At 35.4% G+C, this 16109-nt stretch overlaps 3 protein-coding genes across 3 annotated transcripts; 1 reads left to right on the plus strand and 2 right to left on the minus strand.

Annotated features, from left to right (window-relative positions):
* Positions 1-1439: 1439 nt before the first annotated feature.
* Positions 1440-6235, minus strand: LOC125820083 (probable E3 ubiquitin-protein ligase ARI2). The gene is made up of 6 exons (XM_049499498.1): positions 5911-6235; positions 4892-4924; positions 4515-4794; positions 3590-4073; positions 2259-2807; positions 1440-1874 (listed from the first exon to the last, which is right to left on the minus strand). Exons 1-6 carry the CDS (start codon positions 6073-6075, stop codon positions 1766-1768), a joined length of 1620 nt encoding a protein of 539 aa, XP_049355455.1. The 5' UTR covers positions 6076-6235; the 3' UTR covers positions 1440-1765.
* Positions 6236-8458: 2223 nt separating this feature from the next.
* LOC125820303 (pre-mRNA-splicing factor ATP-dependent RNA helicase DEAH7-like) lies at positions 8459-11160 on the plus strand. The gene is made up of 2 exons (XM_049499745.1): positions 8459-8593; positions 8670-11160. The coding sequence occupies exon 2, from the start codon at positions 8906-8908 to the stop codon at positions 11072-11074; it is 2169 nt and encodes a 722-aa protein (XP_049355702.1). The 5' UTR covers positions 8459-8593; positions 8670-8905; the 3' UTR covers positions 11075-11160.
* A 767-nt stretch (positions 11161-11927) lies between these two features.
* Positions 11928-13866, minus strand: LOC125820357 (protein LYK5-like). The gene has a single exon (XM_049499790.1). The coding sequence runs from the start codon at positions 13788-13790 to the stop codon at positions 11928-11930; it is 1863 nt and encodes a 620-aa protein (XP_049355747.1). The 5' UTR covers positions 13791-13866.
* Positions 13867-16109: the final 2243 nt, after the last annotated feature.

Raw genomic sequence — 16109 nt, forward strand, 5'->3', positions numbered from 1 at the left:
CTTATCAAGATGACAAATATCTGAAACTGATGGAGTATTTTATTGTCGAAAACGATTAGATTATATTTAGACTGATAAAAAATGTCATTGAATATAAATTATAATGCAATATATAAAAAAAAATTGGATCATGGGTATAGTCCAATCCACATAATTAAGAAAATAATCTCTAATTTGATGAATCAATAAGAAATTATTTTGTTATATAATAAAATAAAATTATAGCTTACAAAAAAAATCAGGGTAATTGTCCAATATTTTCTTTTTTTATTTATTTAAATTTTTTTGTTGGTGGTGGTGTCATTCTTGAACTACTTGTGATATGTAGATGTAATTAAATGTGTTAAATATGCCTATTAAATCTTCATACAAGTATTTTCTATAACAACATTTTACTATAATGATCAAATTTGTTTGGAACTAATTTTTCATTTCTCCGATGATTTGCTATAATAATTTTTAAAAATTAAAGTAAATGACATCGTTATAAAGAGGACGATACTAAATTTCTCTTTATTTTTTTGTACTCACTCATTTCATAGGAATGCTTGTGCAATAGCTTCTTATTTAAAAGACATATTTAATAAGAGTACTTTCTTTTGTTAATCTTAATGACTATTTATATTCTTTCTGTAACCTGGATGTTTTAATTTATGAAACCCAATCTGTATATTCATTTGTCATTTTGGAGGGTCGTGTTTTATATATGATGTGATTATCACAAGTTTATATTCAGTTTTTCATTAAGAAGGGTATCATCCATCTATTTTGTTTTCTCTAATTTTCACATATTTTTAAAATTTCGTGTTCAATCAAACTACATCACATATGTTGAAACCAAGGGAGTACAAGCCTTGTTCATTTTAATTCAACGGTTATTTAGTTATCAAGGTAATAGTGTTGTGACCTAAATTGCGTGGACTCTTAACTTTCAATGCCGCAAACCAATGTCAAATTCTCCAAAAATACACTACTTTTGAAGAATCCAACACACGCCTGTTGACATTTTTAAAGAGTTTTGAGCGACATAGGTGGTGACTTCTAATGACAAAATAATGTCATGTGAGTGTAATGCAAAACTATAATTGTGTTGCCATTTGTAACAAAATTATATGAACTACAAAATCACTACACCTGAATTCCAAGCAAGTTGAAATTAGCCACATATACCCTCACGGTCCATGTTGCTCCATTTAAGCCGAACTCATAGCAACATAACCAATGTAATCCCAAGTATGAGGGGAGTAAAATGTACATAGACCTTACCCCTACCATTGTGGCGTAGAGAGGTTGTTTCCACTGCATGACTACCTATTACATATTATGCATAACCACAACTTTATGCAGAGTATGTGAAGAGGGTGATGAAGCAAGATAGACAGGACACTACATTTCTTCTCAACAGCTGCTGCCATATTGAAGGATGAACCTCACAAAAGTGAACCAAATCCAAATGCTAAAATTTTCTAAATTGCTCAATGCTGCATGGTGTATCAAGTTTGAACCATTTTGTCACATTATTCTTCAGTCAGATATTAGTATATGTAACCAAACGAAAACCAACATGCACACATTGTCTTCAACTCGAACTATATGTAGTTAAGAATCTAGACTAAATTCATATGAAGTGTCGCAAAAGAATATTAGATGTTGTAGTAATAGAACCCTCTAGCATAAAATTCTAGATCAGCTCATGAGAAAAGGAATGTGCATCGTTTTCCTGCCTCTGATTGAGAGTGCTCACATGCCTAGTGTTGGTGGAATGTTAATTAGGAAGTTCTGATGCTTTAGCCACTCCCTCGGATCTATAATGAGCTATGGTATGAGTCGCCTGCTGTAGAGGAAGCAGTAAATCGTTGTCAATGCAATCGTACCTGCAAAAAGAAAAAATTCAGGAATGAAGCCTCACTTGGTAGACACATTAGCAATATCCGGATCAGTTTGTTTCTACAGAATATAAGTAAAGATCACTGTTTTGCCTCTCTTATGATTCTAACCAAAGGGCATTTTGGTTGATACTCGTTTAGAAAAAAATGAGTTTAGTTTCCCTTGAAACTAAAGTGTTATATAAAGGACCTTCTGGAGAGTTCCCTATGATTCCCTGCCATTTAGCATAGAATAAAAATGTTCCCCTAACTAAGTTCAGTTCCAAAGATTTGTACCCCGCGTAAACTTCTTTAGCATGTCAATGTACTTGAAGAACCTAACGCAAATATAACTAATGCATAGCTAGTTTATTAGATGTGATGCACACTTACAACTCTTTGCAGAGGTTGTCTGTTAGTACAGAGAGAGTGATGATCTTCATTCTAGTCTCCAAAAGTTTATCTTCAGGATGGTCAGCAAATGGTTCTTCCAAGAACATTGAAAGTCTTTCAACATTTATTTCAAGTTGCTGCTGCAGGTTTTCAAAAAGGTTCTTCTTTATTTCCCTTTCCTTTGGTGTCATTTCATCCTTGAACAGCGCCTGACCAAAAACGTAAAATGAAACTGGATAGGAACAGGAGAGAATTCGCCTTAATTGAAGGAGTCTATTACATCCATTTTCTACCCAGCTGAAGTCCTTTGATTGCAATTCCCCCGCTTCAAGTTTCAACACTTCAAAATTTAGTTTTTGCTTCATGTTTGCTTCAGCCTCCAACGAATCACGATGAACCATATAGCGCTCATAATAATGAGTATAGCGCAAGAGATCATTTCTGACAGTCGTCGTCTTTTCCTCTTCCCCTTCCTTATAACTGCCACAAGTGTGACCTCGAATGCTACTCCATGTGTGTTCTAAACCAGTAGCTCCACCACACAACCAACTACAAAGTATAAAATAAAATTTGCATACACAAATATAAGCGACGGAGAAAGAGAAAGTACTGGTATAATTTGGCTTGGCCAACATTCTTTCAATGAATTAACTAACATGAGCGAGGAAAAAAAGGAGAAACTACTATGCCATACTTTGAGCTTGTAGGTAAGAAAAAGGAGAAATGTGTATTTTAACTGTTACCCTACACTCAAAGAATAACTAGCTACATCTCTAGCAAGGGATGGATAACCTTAGGATCTTAACTAACCTTGAAAATGCTCTTTTTTAACTCTCTTCCTGCTCTCCACAATTGAGCTCATACTTCCTCTTCCTTTGCCCGCTTATACTACAACCACAAATATTGTTGTTTCTCTTTGTCCTTCTAATTCTTGGTCAAGTTTTCATTCTTGGAATCAGGACAGATTATCCGTTTTATCTGTTCATCAACTCTCTTAGCATTTCCTCTCCTTTCAACCTCATTTTTTTTTTATTTTACAGTTTCCTGCTTTAAAAGTCATCAATCTCTACTCCTTGGAAGTCCTTGTTTGCATCATATGCAATTCATGCATCACAAGACTAATTACATCCCACCCCCACCCCAAACAAAAACCCCCAAAAAACTCCCGGGAGACCAAAAAAAGAGAAGGAACAGAATAAATAGTTAAAAGACTTCAACAGAAAAATATATATCAAAATGAAAATGGTATAGCAAAGAAATGGAATAAGAATAGAACATATAAATCAGCAAATTGGAAGAACATAAGACTGCAGACATGGATAAAGTCTCACCAAAACGGCTGTCCACATCTACATCTTACAAGGTTGCATCCCCCATTCTTCTCCACGGCATTATGACATTTTGGGCAATGTTTGGCATTTTCACTTATCCACGTTACTGTCTTACCATCGTTCTTGCACTTCTTCATCCAAAGTTTCCACATCAGACATGAACAAGGAGAGTGCGCTTCTGATAAACAATTAAAACAGAACTGTACACCACATGCACATTCAACCTCACAGCAGTATTCATCATCCTCAATACGAATTGCATTTCCACAATGAGGAACACTAGGGCACCATTTAACCCTCTTGTTATCATCAATATATGACTCTAACAGAAAACGATCAAATTTCTCTGCCAAAGCAGGATCTTTTGCAGTGACGAGATCCCTAATCTTTCCTTCATCACAGATCACATTGCACTTTTGGGCCATGCAAGTTACTTGTTTACTCTGACCCTCATTTATTTTTACAATGAAATGAGTTGTCCAACCTACATAGAACAATTATTGGCAACTTTTAGCCTACACCATCATTTGTTCGAGTGACCAGAAAAGAGAAAGCACCAACAATAAATACAATAAGTGAATCTAGCTCATCAACTTTTCAAGATGCACTAATCACTTTCACATTAAAGAAAATCAACGAAGCCATAGGTTTGCTATAGAAACAGATTCTAAATGCTATTGATGCCATTAAAGATGCAGTGAAATCATCAGTATTTCGAAGTTAGGTAGTTACGAAAAGGATCCCAACAGCTTTCCCACTTATGTGGGCATACAAACAGAGATTTCAAATGTTGGGACAACAAACTCCAGATCATGTGTCATAAGTGACGTGTCACTAGTATAATGATTAAATAGGGACAAGAGATAAGAGAAACACTATATTCGTACAGAGATAGAGGCTCAGGGAAGGGATGGGAGATGCTCACATTCATTGCAAAATATATGGTTGCAGTCCATTACAGTAGTCTTCTCAACAGGGACATCTTCGAAGCAAATTTGACATGTCACTTCAGATGTCGACAGAGTGGAAGTATGTTCATCTTTCCCTTCCAGTGTCACACCCGCTTCAGCATATAACTTCTCTGTCCCTCTCTCAACAAGAACCGCAAAGACCTTGTCAACTTCCCATCGGTAATGAATAAGCAAGCTTCGAGCATGATGTTCCTTCAGAGATAGCAAGTCCATCACTCTTTGCAAGTCTTCTTTCTGCAAGTTAAATACCAATGTTACACATGTCAGTCATTAAATTAACATTTATCCATATGGAAAAGTCGAAACTTTTGGTTTGGGAAAAGTTGCTCACCTGTGCAGCTAAAAGAGTCTCTTTCCTGATTACCTGCAAAACCCAATAGTAGGCATGAAGAATTCAAGAAATTCATAAATCATAAAAATGAAAACAGCAGAAAACTTCACAATTCAGGGTGATTTTTTGCTTCCTATGTGTTCCCTGATAAGTAATTATATATCCTGTACCGTGCCTCATGCACTCACTTGGCACACATTATTCATTGCTTCACAGGACTTAGAAAATCAAAAAGTTAGGCTGCTAGACAGAAGCTAATCTCATTTAAAGAATTTCTAGCATAATATCATATATTTTAAAATCATTAAAACTCCTCTGTTTTTGTTAGGGAAAACACCATCCAGTATACAACAACATACCCACCATAGTCCCACAAAGTGAGGTCTGGGGAGGGTAGATTGTACGCAAACCTTACCTTTACCTTAGAGGTAGAGAGGTTATTTCCTACAGACCCTCAGCTCAAGAAAAAACAGTCCAAACAAGTCCAAAAGAAACAACGGAGGTGAAAGTATAACAAAGCATACTTACGAGAAACAGCAGAAAACAACAGAAATCGAAGGCAAGAAACTACATGAGCAAACTACGACTACTAGTATGGACGGATAGCGAGACAACCCACTACACCATCCAGTGTCTTTTCCCATATTTAATCACTGGAAATGTATAAGAACTACTAGTACCAATTTTTCAACTGAAACAGTATTAAACAGCCATTCTAGAGTTCTGATGTACTAGAAACTGAACATTCTGATACAGAGCATATATTGTGTGTGTGAAAGAAGCTACAACCAAAACCAGAAGAAAATATGAAGGAAAACCTAATCAAGTCTCAAAAGGGACATTCATTAGGCACCGCCTTTTTTCGAAAACAATAAAATTAAACACTTTGCATGAAAAGGGTTACAGGGTCATTCAAGATTTAAACTTTATAAATTAATTTCTCGAAATCCTTAATTGGGCTTCAATATATAAAGCTGCTGAATTCGTTTGAACCGTAAATTTTACTTTTATCATACTACCTTGCATGAAGGACCCTTTTCGGAGATTCCATTTCTCTCTTGTTCAATTTCGGTAAACCCATCAAGAAATTCACCATCATCATCATCGTCGTCGTCGTCGTCATTATTATACTGTTGATTGTCCCATTCATCATCATCGCTGCTCACATAGATATAGTCCTCCATAATATTTCACATACACTGAAACCCCACAGAGAAAAACGGAAAACCAAAAATGTTAGCAATTTTACGCTTTGATGATCCCTAGGTTTGTTTGTCGATTCTTGAAATTCCTTCGTGGGGAAGGAAGATTTTTGGATTTTTTTGGTGTTTTGATCGGAGTGAAATTCTGTCTAACATTGGTTCACTGTACTGTGTAAACTCCTATGCAGCTTGGTCAACAATAGTCCACCCTCTTTTTGGACTGTGATAGGAAGGTTGAGATTTGACGTTTCGAGTTTGAGCCTCGGAAGAAATTGTGACGGAGGCACCAACATTTGAAATAGGTTTACAATGTGTGAATTTAGATTAATCAAGTTTTGAGTTCGAGTTTTGGAGAAAATTATTATGGAGATATTGTACCTCATAGCAAACTGTTGTTACTTCACCTCTCTCCTGGTGAATCTTGCTTGCCACTCTCGTTCTCTCCCTCGCCTCTCTCGTTTTTTATACAAACGCAAGTGTATAAAGTGCGTTTGTGTTTGTATAAAGCGAGAGAAAATTGCATATTTACATATATTTTCGTTCCCCTCTCCTAGATCTCGCTCTCTCACTTTATACAAAAAACGCAAATTGTATAAAATGTATTTGTGTTTGTATAAAGCGAGAGAAAAATGTATATATACATATATTTTCATTCCCCTCTCCCAGATCTCGCTCGCCACTCTCCCAGATCTCACTCTCTCACTCGCCTCTCTCACTTTATACAAAAACGTAAATGTATAAAATGCGTGAAAATTGTATATATACATATATTTTCGTTTCTCTCTCTCCCCTCTCCCAGATCTCGCTCGCTCACTCGCCTCTCTCACTTTATACAATTGATCTTTTTGTATATGTATACCAAAGCAAATTATACAACTGCTTTCTTTTGTATATGTATAGCGAAATATACATATTTATGTTTGCTATGAAGCGCAATTATGCAAACTTTGTTATAACATACAAATATGAATTTTGTGTTTGCTATAATGTGAAAGTTGCTCAAAAAATATAATGTCGGATCATGTAATGCACGAATTTGAATTAGTAGAATTCCAACACGAATATAAAATAGTACTATTAAATATTGTATGAAAAATTAAATCTTTTAATGAAGTTTCATTTGGTATATTATATTGTTAGGTTAAATTAGATCAAAAATATTTTTAATATGGTATAATATTGTATGTTTTAGAATATTATTTTTAATATGGTATAAATCGAGTAAACTAGAATACTACAATAGTCTTGAAACATTATCTTTCTTGCACAAAAAAAAATTCGATAATCCTCTGGAAGAAAAAAAATGTTATTATACTTCATGAATTACATCATAATTAAAATCTATTTTAAAACGCTATAGATAAATTAGAATCTATAATAAATCTGCTAACAAATAAATCAAATCTACTTAAACACAAATTAAATATGCTTTACATGAGAACTGATAGCACAATTACAACCCGTTTTTTTTAATGAAAAATATAAATATTTAAATTTATTCAATAAAAGTTAATATAATATGTACATATAATTTATCTAATTAATTTTTTAAACAAAATTAAATTATTTATAAAAATTAAAAATTAAATCCAAAAAATATAATTTATTTAATTAATTACATTCAATTTTTCGATTTGAATCGATATTTTAACCACCAAATAAAAAACACAACAATTCTACTTGGTGGGCAAGGAAAGAGAATAATGTGTGGTCATATAATTTGGACAAGTCATGTGAGCATGTGCCTATTGTATTTGCACATGAAGATAATGTGTATAAAATTCAATCCTTGCTCACCAAGGATGTAATATTTGGTGGAAGTTTCTTGCCAAATTTAGAAGCCTAAGTCATTAAATTAAAACTAGCCAACAAATATATAATTTAAACGTGTATAGAATTGAACAAGTAAATATTTTATTCAATATCTTACGTGACAATTTGTATAGATTACCCATGAGGCCTCATAATAAGATCGAAATCTATGGAGTCCGGACCCTAAACAAAAGAGCAAGCAAATTATGAATCAAATCAAAGGGGCAAAGGCGCATAAACTCGCCTTTACCCTCGTCCCTTAAGGGCCGATTGGCTAACCTGAAGTGTAAGACGCATGGGCTCTTGTACGCGCCCATGGTGGTCCCACGCCTTTCACTTCCATTCCATTCAAATATTACCTCAATTTTTGTTTTCTCCACTCTTAAACTTGATTATTTCGCTTTTAAATTTGTAAAAAATTAAATAAATAGACACATTGCATCCTCGATTTGTTTTGGATTATAAATGGAGGAGTTGTATCTAATTTGAAAACTACACCAAATAGTGAGAAGCAATATTCCATTCCTTCAAATTCAAACAAACATATATGGCGGAGAGGGATAGAAGAAGCAAATCCATGGAAGTGAGAAGGAGAAAGAGAACCAGTAGCGAAGAACATTCATATGCTGTTGCTGCTGCTTCTCCGTGGGACATTGTGGCTCCTTCTCCAATTCCAATTAGGGCATCGGTAAGATCTTCAACTTCTAAGTATCCTGCAAAAAATTACAATTTTAGTACTAAAAGAAATTGTATCTCTGAAATAGGTAGTACAAATGATTATTCACGAACTAGAAAAAAATTCCTAGGCAAAAACTGGGAGGATCATCAGCTTTTGAGATCTGGAGCTGTTAGAGGTAACAAGGTGCAGACGGAGTTTGATGATGATGAAGAGGAACGGAAGGTGATTCTTCATGTTCATGATATAAAGCTGCCTCCATTTTTGGATGGGAGAGTTATTTTCACTGAGCAAGCTGAGCCGATATTGCCAATTAAGGATGCAATGTCCGATATGGCACTAATTTCACGAAAAGGGTCAGCTCTTGTTCGGGAAATACACGAAAAACAAAAGAGGGATAAGTCTCGTCAAAGATTTTTGGAGCTAGCTGGGTCAAAACTTGGAGATATTCTTGGTGTGGAGAAGAGTGTTGATGAGATTGATGCAGATATTGTTGTAGTGGGTGAGGATGGTGAGGTTGATTTTAAGGGAAAAGCCAGATTCTCGCAGCACTTAGCTGTCAGTGCGTTCACAAAATCAAAAACAATTTCACAGCAACGACAGAATTTGCCCATATTCTCTGTGCGAGATGAGTTATTGCAGGTGGTTCGTGAAAATCAGGTGGTGATTATTATTGGAGAAACTGGTTCTGGAAAAACAACACAGCTAACTCAATACCTGTATGAATATGGCTATACAGTTAATGGGATCATAGGTTGCACCCAACCTAGACGTGTGGCAGCGATGAGTGTTGCCCAAAGAGTTAGTGGGGAAATGGAAACTGAGCTCGGGGATAAAGTTGGATATGCTATTCGTTTTGAAGATGCCACTGGGCCAAGTACTGTTATCAAGTACATGACCGATGGTGTGCTCTTAAGGGAAACTCTTAAGGATCCCGTTCTTGAGAAATATAGTATAATTTTAATGGATGAAGCCCATGAGAGATCACTTGACACTGATGTCCTTTTTGGCATTCTCAAGAAAGTTGTGGCTAGGCGACGTGATTTTAAGCTTATTGTCACTTCTGCCACTCTCAATGGTGAGAAGTTCTCAAACTTCTTTGGTGGCGTACCAATAATTCACATACCTGGAAGGACTTTTCGAGTTCAAATATGTTATAGTAAAACCCCATGTGAAGACTATGTCGAAGCTGCAGTTAAGCAAGCCATGACTATCCATATTGCTGGTGCCCCTGGTGATATACTCATCTTCTTGACTGGTCAGGATGAGATCGAAGCAACCTGTTATGCACTTTCAGAGAGGATGGAACAACTTATCTCATCAACAAAGCAACCAGTACCCAAGCTGTTAATTCTTCCTATATACTCTCAACTGCCTGCTGATCTTCAAGCAAAAATTTTCCAGAAAGCTGAAGATGGGGCTCGCAAATGCATTGTTGCTACTAATATAGCTGAGACGTCCCTGACCATTGATGGAATTTTCTATGTCATTGATACAGGCTATGGTAAAATGAAGGTGTACAATCCCCGTATGGGTATGGATGCTTTGCAAGTGTTCCCCATTAGTCGAGCTTCTGCAGACCAACGTGCTGGTCGAGCTGGTAGAACTGGTAGAACTGGCCCAGGGACTTGTTACCGACTTTATACAGAGAATGCTTATGAGAATGAAATGCTGCAAAGCCCAGTGCCAGAGATTCAACGGACAAATCTTGGGAATGTGGTTTTGCTGCTCAAGTCTCTCAAAATTCAGAACTTGTTGGATTTTGATTTTATGGATCCACCTCCTCAAGATAGCATCCTTAACTCCATGTATCAGTTGTGGTTACTAGGTGCACTGAACGATGTTGGTGATTTAACTGACCTTGGACGAAAAATGGTGAAGTTCCCATTGGACCCTCCCCTTGCCAAATTGCTCCTGATGGGGGAACAATTAGAATGCTTAAGTGAGGTTCTGACAATTGTTTCTATGCTTTCAGTGCCGTCAGTTTTCTTTCGACCTAAGGATAGGGAAGCGGAAAGTGATGCTGCTAGGGAAAAGTTTTTTGTGCCAGAATCTGATCACCTTACATTGCTTAATGTTTACCAGCAATGGAAAGCTAATGAATACAGAGGAGACTGGTGTAATGACCATTTTTTACAGGTCAAAGGTCTGTACAAGGCTAGGGAGATAAGATCCCAATTGCTGGACATCCTCAAGACACTCAAAATTCCACTCACATACTGTGGTCCTGATTGGGATGTTGTGCGGAAAACAATCTGTTCCGCATACTTTCATAATGCAGCTATGCTGAAGGGGATTGGGGAATATGTTAATTGCAGGAATAGAATGCCTTGTAACCTGCATCCCACAAGTGCTCTCTATGGATCGGGTTACACTCCCGATTACATGGTTTATCATGAGGCAATCTTGACGACAAAGGAGTACATGCAGTGTGTGACAGCTGTGGAGCCTCACTGGTTAGCAGAGTTGGGGCCAATGCTTTTCTCCGTGTAAGATTCTGATTCATTAATTCAAGAACATAACATGAAACAGAAAACTGTTTTGGTTAGTATGTGTTAACTTCATTAGATATCTACTTGTGATTTGTTGTTGTTTAAGTTGTTTTGGATATTTTTTACCATTTGATGAATATTAGGAAAAGATCATTCCAAAAATATAAGACTATATATGCATTGTTAAGCGATTGTTTGCGCGGTTGTTTAGGTCAGACTATGAATTTGTGTCATTTAAGAAAATGGTACACACCATATTTAAATATTATAGCTTGGATGTTTGTCAAAAGTGTAAACAAAGCGATTGTTAACCTGTTTCTTGTGAGCTTTAGTTTAGGTCTATTATTAATTTTTAGCTATGAAGAATAATTCTATGACTGTATAATTTGAGAAAGTATTAAGTTGTTGTCTGGGGGAAGACTGAAAATCTGGATTCGAAGGGACCTTTTCAGTTTTCTGTTTTTGCCGTTTCCTTTTAATTATCCTGATTGCATTATGCCAATGTTTAGCTTTGTATTATACACATATTAATGTACTTTTGATACATTTTTGAACAATGTATTGGAATGGGAGCAAATGATGTACAGACTGAACGAGGCGTCGAGGAACGTCATGGCATTGATGATAATGTTGATGCTTTGAAGAGCATAATCAAGATCAGCGTCAGTAATTCAATATTGGGTACCACATAGTGGTCGAGGGCTCATTCAACAGTCAATAGAACTTAATATACAGGTGTATATTCAGAATTTAGACGCCTGAATCTTAAAAAATACAGCCTTAGTCTAGGCTCTAGAACAAATGCAAAAAAAAACAAAGCTGGAGTTAGTTTAAACCCTCCTATGTCCATATTCTTAATTCTGACTGGTTTGTTCTGCCTTATGTGCATTAACTTGAATCTTCAGTAAACATGATACTATTTCTTCCATACTTGGACGATTTGTTGGTTCTCGAGTCAAGCATCTTAAGCTTAGGTTGGCTACCAAAAATGCTATTTCCAAATCATCATCTTCCCTCATGTCTGCTTTGATGAATCCATCCAGTTTGATTTCTGCATTTTCTCCTTCCATTATTGCAGCTACTGCAGCAGAAAGCAGAATTTCTCTACTTTCCTCTACAATTACCGCGTCTTTTCCGGTGACTAATTCCAACAGTACAACTCCAAAGGCATAAATGTCCATCTTTGAAGTCACTGACCCTCTCTCAACGTACTCAGGCGCCATGTATCCTCTTGTCCCCACAAGCTCCCAAGTCGTGCCTGATGTATCTGTTTCTTTAGCAAGACTGAAGTTTGCAATCTTTGCTCGTATGTTGCTGTCGAGGAGAATGTTTCTACTGTTGATGTTCTTGTGGATGTAGCCTGGTTTGGTAAAGCTGTGAAGATAATGAAGTCCATTAGCTACATCCAACGCAATCTGAATCCTTTTTTTCCAGCTTATGGTATCTCGAGACTTGGTTCTGGTCAGCCATTCCCTGAGAGAGCCATTTTTCATGTATTCAAAGACAAGAAAGAAGCAACCTTTATGTTCACAATAGCCACAAAGCTTTATTAGATTGAAGTGATTGATCTTATGCAGCATGTTCACTTCTCTAGATACATCCGTGATCGCCATTTTGACTGCTAATATTTCCCCTTTAAACCCTCCCCAGTATACAGATCCCTTTATCCGGTTCTTGGAGTCAAAGTTTCGCGTAGCATGCTTCAATTCTTTGAACTTGAAAACTTTAGGGACATGATCTATGTTCGCGATCTCCACGAGGATATCTTCATGACTTGAAGACCTCCTCGGAAATTTTCTATCCCTTTTCTTAAACAAAGCAAGAAGGATGACCCAAGAAACCACAAGCAGTAACAGAACAAAGCCTGTTGCAACTCCACTACCTATGTAAAGATTTCTCTTTGATTTTCCCTTTGAAGCATTAGCTGCAGGTGGAGGTGAAAAGGACCTAATAGGTTTTCTGTAATTCTCATTTCCGGTATCTAAATTTGACGGTTCAAAAGGCAGGGGAATTAGAATGGTTGTAAAAGGATATAAAACAGAATTTTCATCCAAGAATCCATTTGCTTCGACTATGTTCCTTACATTAACATTAAATCTTTTGCCAACTTTAAGGATGTCATCGCCAACGTCAATTGAATAAGTCATCAAATACTTTGAGCCTTTTGCAGCTTGTTTTGCTGTTGGACAGGCACACCTGAGAGGAACTTGCAACTCAAGACCAGGTCTCAAACTGAACTCATCATATTCATTTCGACGTACTAATGCATTACAGGTTGATAATCCTTGGTAAGTATTATTTGCTATCACAAAGTATGTTTCAATAAGAGCTGATATATAGTACATGGTTTTGGCTTGATAATACAAACCTGAACAAGAGCAGTCCACTGGAATTATAACCTCCTTTTCTGGCGCGAACACTGTAAGCCTCGTGACATTGTTGATACGAGCAATCTCAGACATGTTTGAAGACATGAGAGCAGCAATTCCAGGTACTGAATTGTAAGGATCCCTAGCCTTGAATATGAGAAATGCTTGACAAGTGGAATTTCTTCCATTGCAAGAGTAATTCGTTTCGTATTCCTTTTTGCAATTCAATACTGAATTACCTGAGTATTCTTGTTGAGTTTTGGTACATGAAATTAGAAAGTTCAGTATGCAGAGAATATTCAGAAACCAATTCATAGCTGTTGTTTTCTTGATTAAGTATATGAACATGGAGGAATTGGTCTTGTGAATATATTTTGTTGGATTATGTATAATATAAGTATAAACGCGTTAAACATTATTAAATTTTGTATATATTATGTCTCATTCGGACTTAATTTGATCCAGAAAATTTGTTTAAACATAGAGGAATGTGTCATCCTATCAGAAGACTACAAAGTCAAGTGGGATTTTTATTAAAGAAATCAATGCAGATGTGACAATAATTCTTGACTAGACTATGCAAATGTGTCATTCTATTATCAAGAATTGTTATTATTCTTATGTTCCCATTCAAGGGGCATCAAGAGAATGAAAACAACAACAACAACATACTGGTGTATTCTCACTAGTAGGGTCTAGGAAGGATAGAATATATGCAACACAAATCTTACCTCTACCTCGTGGAGATAGAGATGATTTTTCCGAAAGACCATCAGCTCAAATAACAGACATAAAGAAGAATTGAGTTTAGAAATTTTGATTTAGTAGACGTTTCATCTACTATGTGTGTCTCGAAATGGTGAAAGCAATATTTTACTTGGAGCAATATTGGTTTATTGTCACAATTCCAGGACTCGATTGATACAACAACATACGTTGTGAAATTCCACAATGATACTTACTTTTGATTATTTTCAAACGGCGTTACATGTATAAGGAGATATTTTACTTGGAAGCATGTTACTTTTGCTCGAACTATGTATGTATATCAATAGTTGAAAACTCCTGAAAAATGAATATTCGTGTTAAATTCAGTCATCGTCACAAAAAAATATTGAATGATACAGAGTTATTTTATGCCAATTAATTTAAAATCTTGAATTAGTCTCGGAAAATATGGTACGTAAAGAACAACAATAATCATAAAAGGGAAAAATTAAAAGGAAGAAAGGGAACTAGAGTAGTAGGAACATATCCAATTCTATTTGACATCGAGTTAGAATAATTTTTAGATGATTTAAATACGCGATTAGATATTGTAAGTGGCAGATTTAAATATTGAATGATACAGAGTTATTTTATGCCAATTAATTTAAAATCTTGAATTAGTCTCGGAAAATATGGTACGTAAAGAACAACAATAATCATAAAAAGGAAAAATTAAAAGGAAGAAAGGGAACTAGAGTAGTAGGAACATATCCAATTCTATCTGACATCGAGTTAGAATCATTTTTAGATGATTTAAATACGCGATTAGATATTGTAAGTAGCAGATTGATTATACATGTAAGACCGGGTAAAAAAAAAGAAGGTAGACTATGCTGAACTTACTATCAGTGACTGTAAATCAACCTATAAGACATATACATAAAAACAAAAACAAACAAAAGGTTATTGATGAGTGATTTGTTTGTTAGTTTAGTATGAAGTAACCCAAAATCTCCATATAGATTGTCTTCAATTATAAATTTATATTTATAAGGTAAGATAAGAGTTGTTGCTTGTGGTTAAGAAATTACGAGTTCAAGTCATGAGAAGAAAGTTATTATTGAAAATGTGCGATAATGACATGTACACATAGAACTTAATTTAGGGGTGGTAAACTATTAACTAATTCATGGAAACACAAACTATCACCACCATTCAACTCCGACATGTTAAAATTTGAACAGGTTAATAACCTGTTTATTTATTAACTCATATTTATTGAAGTGAATTGGTCTAGAGGATTAGTTTTTTAAAAAAAATATCATAGACGACATTACATAACACAGTAACAAAATTTAAAGTTTTTTTAGCTCGAAGAAGTTTGGAGCCGCTAAGTCCTTAGATTAAAAAAAAATATTCCCTCCGTTTCACAAAGAGTGACCTGGTTTGGCTTGACACAAAGTTTTAAAAAATAAAAAAGACTTTTGAATCTTGTGGTCCTAAATTAAAGTTATGTCAAATGTACTAAATTGTCCTTCAATCTTGTGACTTTAAACATATCACGTGGAAAGCTGAAATTAAAATGTTACAAAAAAAGGAAAGAGGTCATTCTTTTTGAAACATACTAAAAAGGAAAGGAGGTCATTCTTTTTTAAACGATAGTAATATTATACGTGAATTTTCACAACTTCAATCTTGTATGTATAAAGTTAATTCTAAAGTTACTAAATTTACATGTTATAAATTCGGTTATATCCCAAATAAGTCTCAAATTGGCTATTTGTGCACTTCTCCTTTCGAGTGGACTGGATTAGCCAAGATCCAAATGATTTGGCCCAAATTAGAATGAGATATGTACATCTTTGTTCATCTTTATTTTTCCATATTTGACGATATACATCTTAAACATAATAAATAACGAATAATTTTACTATATTATTCTTTTTAATTATAAGTCAT

This window comes from Solanum verrucosum, unplaced genomic scaffold (assembly GCF_900185275.1).
Source record: "Solanum verrucosum unplaced genomic scaffold, falcon-dt-bn FXZP01000229.1, whole genome shotgun sequence".
Lineage (NCBI taxonomy): Eukaryota > Viridiplantae > Streptophyta > Magnoliopsida > Solanales > Solanaceae > Solanum > Solanum verrucosum.